At 46.9% G+C, this 6,756-nt stretch overlaps 1 protein-coding gene across 3 annotated transcripts in view; it reads right to left on the minus strand.

Annotated features, from left to right (window-relative positions):
- The window catches only part of LOC138566296 (zinc finger X-linked protein ZXDA-like), a 566,179-nt gene extending 564,062 nt beyond the window's left edge, over positions 1 to 2,117 (minus strand). For 2 of the 3 annotated variants that reach the window (XM_069643398.1, XM_069643400.1), the window contains exon 1: positions 933 to 2,039. In XM_069643398.1, coding sequence (XP_069499499.1) covers positions 933 to 1,923 — 991 coding nt within the window. In that variant the 5' untranslated portion in view covers positions 1,924 to 2,039. Of the gene's footprint in view, positions 1 to 932 lie in introns of all 3 variants that reach the window. The other variant, XM_069643399.1, reaches the window with a different exon arrangement.
- Between the last annotated feature and the right edge of the window lie 4,639 nt (positions 2,118 to 6,756).

Consider the following 6,756-nt stretch of genomic DNA (forward strand, 5'->3'; position numbering starts at 1 on the left):
GCCCGTCACATATGGTCAGCTCTCCCGTCTGAGCTCTGCTGCACAACATGAAAAGGCAGGCAAACAAACGCCACCAGAATGTGACAATGCAAACTGTTTTAAACAAGGACGACTCAGTAATTTACAGGGAGATCTTTCCGGTATCCCCCAGTGGAGAAGCCGGTATACGAGAAGAGACAAGACGGTTTGGTTGCAAGGTCTCAAATTTGGCCACCTAGTCAACTCCCCAACCAACAAATGACACCTTTAATTGGGAGTTTCCCACTTTTTACAACCCTTAATTTGAGGTATAGAGCTCTAGACTTGCACTAAACTGGTACGGTAACTAGTTATTTCTAATGCAGGCACACCATTTTGTAGCATGGTATGTGTTACTAGCCCCAAAGTTTATATACTCAAGTTTATTAACCTCAAATAGAAAAATGTAGGTGGTCTTATTGCAGCTAATCAGTATTTTTCCCAAAGAAATGGAGACAAAAAATGTGGTATTGCGAACAAACTGTATGTAGTTCAGTGAACACAGTTGGATTTCATTAATTATCTGATCAGAACTTCAGCACCAGACTATACCATGGCCTGTTTTCTAATAAAACGTGCAGTCTTCTTTGCATCGAGCAGCTAGATAGGGACCTATCCAACACCGGGGCTTGGAATACGTGCAAACGTTGTGCTTCCATTAGGACGTCTGTGAGCAAGAACGTTAAACATATGCTGTTCACGATAGTACTGAAAACATGATTTCCAATTCACTGTAAAACATTATCTGGAGACAGGAGGTATGGGAGTTTCATTGATAGGGGGAAACAAAACAAAAAACAAAAAAAGTCCAATTTGTAAACAAAGGCAAACTTAGTCACCTCGTCGGACCGTGGCAGATTCAGACCAAAAACCACAAGACAACACTTAACATTGCCTTTGCTTACGTAACCTACCAGGAAATTCACAAACATAGGGCTTGTTTGGTTCGAAGTGCATCTTGCGATGGCTGGTGAGCTTCGCCAAGCTCGGAAACCGTTCCTCGCAGACCTCACACTTGAAAGTGTCACCCAGCTCGTGGGTCTTGCCATGCGCTTTCAGATTATAGACAGTGGTGAAGGTCTTGCCACAGCCCTCCAGCGGACAGGTGTAAGGGCGAAGGTTGCCATGAGACTGCAGATGCCGCTTCAGCTTGTAGGCAGTAGTGAAGGACCAGCTGCAGCCTTCCACGCTGCAGCGGAAAGGTCGTTGCTCCTCCGAGGTGTGCTGTGTGAGGAGGTGCAGCTTCAGCTTGTGCTTCTTGTCAAACGTCTTGCGGCAGTCAGCCTGAGGACAGTTGAAAACCAGTACCAAACCCTTCCTACCAAAGCCATCAGCAGCCAGCCGCACTTCACCATTCTCATCTATAAATATGTTTGCCAGCTGCCCGTGGGCAATGCCGTCCTCAACTGTGCTGCACATGCTGTCGACATCTTGCTGGGGCGCCACTGTAGGGACCCCAGTCGTGTCCCCTGAGGTGGGGTCCCCCAGAAGCACGTGGCTTGCACCGCTCTTCCTTGGCTCGGATTCACAGCTGACAAGCACCAACTGGTCAAGGCCAGCATCACACAGGTTCTGCAAGTCCGAAGCGCTGGACCCTCCACTGGGCTCCCGGGCTTCCAGGCTGAGCAGCCCATCCTGGATACGCACAGTAAGGCGCTGATCGTCAATTGTCACAGTGCCGTAGAAAGTGCCAGTGCGGCCGGGGGCAGCCTCAAGCTGCACAGAGTGCAGGGCCCAGTCCGGCGTCTGGGGGCCTCCCGGACACTCCTGTGCGGGCTTGGTCTGCAGATGTTGGGCTGCCTCGCTTTCTGTCATGGCGGTGGTGGCCTCCTGCCGCCGGGCGCACTGTAGCAGAGCAGGGGACGAGGAGGCTACGGCTCCCGGTGCCTCATCGACGCCCCGCATCGGGCCCCAAACGGCACAGAGGCCCTGCACACCCGCGACCCCCGCTCCGGTGCCGGAGTCTCCTGTGGTTCTCTGTGGCAGAAAAACTAGACAGTTCTCATGAGAGGAAGTGGACGTACAACGCCCGCGTCACGCGGTGACGTCAAACGGCACGCTGCCAACTCGCTGCACGCCTAGAGTGAGTGCGCATGTCTGAAAATGAATGATTCACTCTTTACTTGGGCAACGTATCATTGCGCGAGCGCTTAAAAGTGCAACCCTTTCAGGCAGGTTTCCGTTGACCGGGGCCCGCAGAGGCATTGTGGGAAATAATCCTCAGCGAACACTGCGCACTTCAGAGTTGGAGAACGTGCTTCCCTTCACCGCTGCGGGTCGCTGGATTTCTTTAATGTGCTATTATTCTGGGCTTCTTCACTGTAGTCTGCCCTCGCGCTCTTCTGACACTCTCGTTTTAAGAGTATTTATTCATACATGCCAACCCTCCCGATTTAGTGGGGTGACTCCCAATTTCTAATAATTATAACCCCAATGCAATCCTGTGGGAAAATACATTCCTCCGATTGCTGTGGTGAAATCTCCCTCTCAGGCTCCCGGATGTTGGCATGTCTGTTTATTGCACATTTGAGGCTCGAGCTGGCATTCATATTCTAAAAAGCCACTCCTTCTTAATGTGCCTGCCCCTAAAGACTTAATTGTCTCTCAACTCCCTAGAGGCACCAAAGCTAAGATGAGATTTTCCAGCATGTTTTGCATCCCTCTGATCACAACCACCGACACACCCTCAACTGATTGCCACTGTGTACACCTTCCCCAAAACAGACTGTTTAGCTTATTATTTTACATATAACATTCTGTTGGGTTTAGCTTGGGAATTTTTAAGTCTACCAACAGGGCTTACTCCCATACTGATTCCCAAGTACGTTTCAGTCAGTAACCAAACTGACAGTTTTGTGACTAAGCTGAAATTCTAGATTTGTCTCAATCACAAATACTTGTATCTGAAAACTCTTTGGTTGCCCCAAAATCCACCCAGCCGTCTCTGATACCATTAGAGAAAAGGGCATTATTGGAGAGCACCATAATTATTATGACATTAATATAATAACGTTTTGACTACACATTTATATTACGAGAACTTTAAATCATCTAGCTTCTACCTACTCGGGACAACATTGTTAGGAGAATCCAAACTCTCTTACAAACCCACCCGAAAATTCACTCAACCATCTCTCTCCCAGCAAATCGCACGCACTTTACCACACTGCATCAACAACAAACACGTAAACAGCGCCAACAACACACAAGGTCTCGCCCGGTACTCACACCAAAGCTCGGCGCATGGTGTATACCAAACTGAAGCCACCAACAGCACACCACTTCTCCAACTCTCCTCCCCCTTCTCCCAACTAACCTACCCGCCCACCTCTTGTTTTACAGATCCGCTAGAGTGCCTCGGGACCAACTCTGTTGGTGACGGTGCGCAATATAAATACCATTAACATAACATGAAGAGTTCATTTCTGGCGGATACCCTCGAAAATATTTATAAATCCAATACTTTTCTGGGGTGGGTTGAAATCATGCCAGGGTTTTTATGTCAGAGAACCTCATTGTATTTTTTAAAGTTTGAGTGCAATAGTTCCATTGAATTTTTACTTTTGCGTGCACCTTGTGGCTCTTTTGCTACTTCCTCTAAATCATCGCTGTTGAGAAATTTGACGATATGCTTTGTACTGGAGAAAAGAATAGTTATGCCACAGTTATACAGCAAGGAACCATCATTTGGGCTCAGTTGGACACAGTGAGCAGAAGCTCTGCGGTACAGGCTAATCTTCTACCCCATTGGGAAAGTGTAGGTGAAAAGACTATAGGTTGTATACATGGACAGACATAAAGACCCCCCTTAACTAAAATTGAGATCACTATTTTGGGAAAACCCATATCGGTGTAAGTGGCAGGAATACCTGATCTACCTACCCCAATGATCTTAGGTAGTGGAATTCAACATTTTGATGAGTGGGTTTTTCGAGTAGCACAAATACAAGTGAGATTATTTAAGAACTTTAAACTGCCATCTAAAGAAGTGTATTCCTCTTATTTTCCCCAAAACTCTTGGCCTCAAGAAGAGTTGGTTGTAGAGGTTCCAGTTTGAGACTGGAATGCATGTGAATACCCTATGAATGTGGGAGTGGTTGAATGTGAAGAAGAGGTAAAAGATCCTGGAGGTCAGGCCTTTAGAGGAAGGGTATGTGATGAATCCTACGGAACCCTCATTAAACCCCCTGCTTAAAGTCTCCTCCTAGGTGGCCAGGGAAAGGCAGACGCTTCCTGATCCTGACCTTGTGGGTGGTGTTCTGCAGGAGGGTCACTTGGGAGGAAAAAGGGCCCAGGGGAGTGAAAAGAATCCGTGGGATGAGCCATGGTATTCATCTTCCTCTATGGAGGATGGCTCAGCAATGCCAAAGTCTGTTATGGCTTGTTGTAAAAACGTCTAGTTACCCATATAAATAGGGGTGAGCTCACTCATACTCTTATAGACCTGGAGAGAACTCAAAACCCTTTTAAAGTACGAAAGACCTGTAAACTAAGAACACCCCTTATACGTAAAGGGGCAGTGAAAGGAAAGTTGGCAATAAAACCAGCATACAAGAATTGCCTTTTTCTGCACAATCAGGGTTAATGACTCATTCTTATAAAGTTCCCTCAAAGAATGTTATAAGGAACACATTGGGGTTTGAAAGCAAAACAACAGAAATAAGAAAACCTATTTTTTCCCTTTGGGACTTCAATTCCCTAATTACTGAGATGAGGAAGAGTGCAGAAGAAGCACAGTGTTGCCGGAGTGGTCACTACATTAGTGGAGATGATCCACCCCTGAGGGAGACCGAGAGACTTAAAAGGCCCCCTCAGGTGCAGGCCATAGAGAAGGAGTTGGCTCTGCTGGTGAAGAACTGAGTAAGTCAGAAGCAGAAGGCACGTTGTTTCAGTTGACACTGCAGACAGTTCGGGAGACCGATATGAGACCGATCTGTGTTGAAGTCAAGGCTGCAAGCGACAACATTGTGTAAAGAGTGCAAGAACAAAAATCGAAATGCGTAAGATGAAAGACGCGAGGAAAGCTTAATTGCTGATGGATGTATCAAAGGTCTCTGCAAAGGTATACAGCCAAGAAGTGGCAGAAACAAAAGTAAGGGCATTGGGCCTCATTACGAGTTTGGAGGTAGCCATGCTGCCTTTAGCGGCATGGCTACCCCCAAACTGGGTACCAGGTCCTGAAAATAGGGAATTGCCGGGCAATGCCGACTTTGGCGGGCCCGGTAATTCCCATTCTCGCGACCGGGAACCCGGGACATCCCCATTCCCATTGAGCCCCCAAAGGGCTCAATGGGAATGGGGAGGATGCTAACAACGGGCCGTTGTTAGCTTCCTGGACTGCTCGCGGGTTCCGGTAAGGACGTCTGGTCTGGAGCAGACCAAAGGTGAATATTGTGCTAAAGAGATTGGAGTCCAAGCAAGGGAGATCCATGGTCCGAGCCCGAACGAGGGAGACCAGAGGGTGAACGTTGTGGTAAAAAGGGGTCCAAGCCTGAAGGAAGGAGACACATGATGAATACTGGAAGCGAGAACGTGTACATGTGAAAATCCTGATTAGAAAGGAACTTTGGTGCTTGTTTATTACGACAGGCCCTCTGCAGTAAGAGACTGTTATTGAAAGGAGGCTTTGGCAGAAGGCCTTGATACCTATACTGTTAACTATATCCTCGTGGCCAAGAAGCCAGAGTGTGTATGAAAGCTCAAACATGACGCCTTATCCTGTGCTGAAAACGCAGGGAAGGGCAGCAAACTGCTCAACTATCCTGACATATTATTTCTTGAACGCTTTTCTTTTTGAATAAATACACTATTGTCCCACACCATTTTGTAATTAGAAGTAAGGATTGGCAATAGGTTTATTAGTATAAGCCCTTTTATTTTGGCAGACTTGACTAGGACTGTGTTGTTATGATTTGGCGGTGGTAGTTTGCTCCCATCCTTAGATTTAGGTTTAGATAGGTGTTCAACCAACCCATTCAAGTTCAATAAACACCCTTGGACTGTGATGAATTGTGTCTGTATTCACTATATAATACCATGCCTTCCTTACTTGTGGTGTAAGAGTGGGATGCGACTCGATTGTGGCGAATTGGATGACCCTGAAATTCCAGAAACCTATTCACAGAGCCTCAAATTCCTCAGCAGACACGAAAGAATCCACAGGCTTTGATGTTTGCAGCAGTAGGGAAGCTACTATCTCTCCAGGGAAAAGAGGGATGATTCCCACATACTTAGTCTTAATACCCCCTGAGGGTTGTTATATAAGATTGGCCCCAAAATCTGGCCTAGTTTGGAAGTTTGGTCTGGATGTCGTAGCAGGCGTCATAGATCCCTACTTCCGGGGAGATGTAAAGGTTCTCCAACAGAACCATGGCGAAACTCCATTTGAAATACATAGTGCGGACACAATTGCACAGGGAATTCTTGAGAGGGTTCTATTTCCCCATTTTAAAGAAGAAACTGAACCAGAGGAAACTGAGAGGTAGCTTACGCTTTTGATAGGCTGATGAACCACCCATCACTGAGGCAAAGAGGGAAGAAGAACCTACCATCATTCCCGATCTAGCCTTTGCCCAGTAAAATGATGCAGCACTCGCAGATGATTTCTTGCAAGTGATTCCTGAGGGAGAAGGACTAGTAAAGGGGAGCTCCTTTTTCTTTCTGAAACAGGGATTGCTATATAGAAAGGAAACCTCCAGAGAAGGCCTAAGTAAAACTCAATTAGTAATCCCCAAAACC

The sequence above is a fragment of the Ambystoma mexicanum genome, chromosome 2p (genome assembly GCF_040938575.1).
Source record: "Ambystoma mexicanum isolate Mex_15411 chromosome 2p, UKY_AmexF1_1, whole genome shotgun sequence".
Lineage (NCBI taxonomy): Eukaryota > Metazoa > Chordata > Amphibia > Caudata > Ambystomatidae > Ambystoma > Ambystoma mexicanum.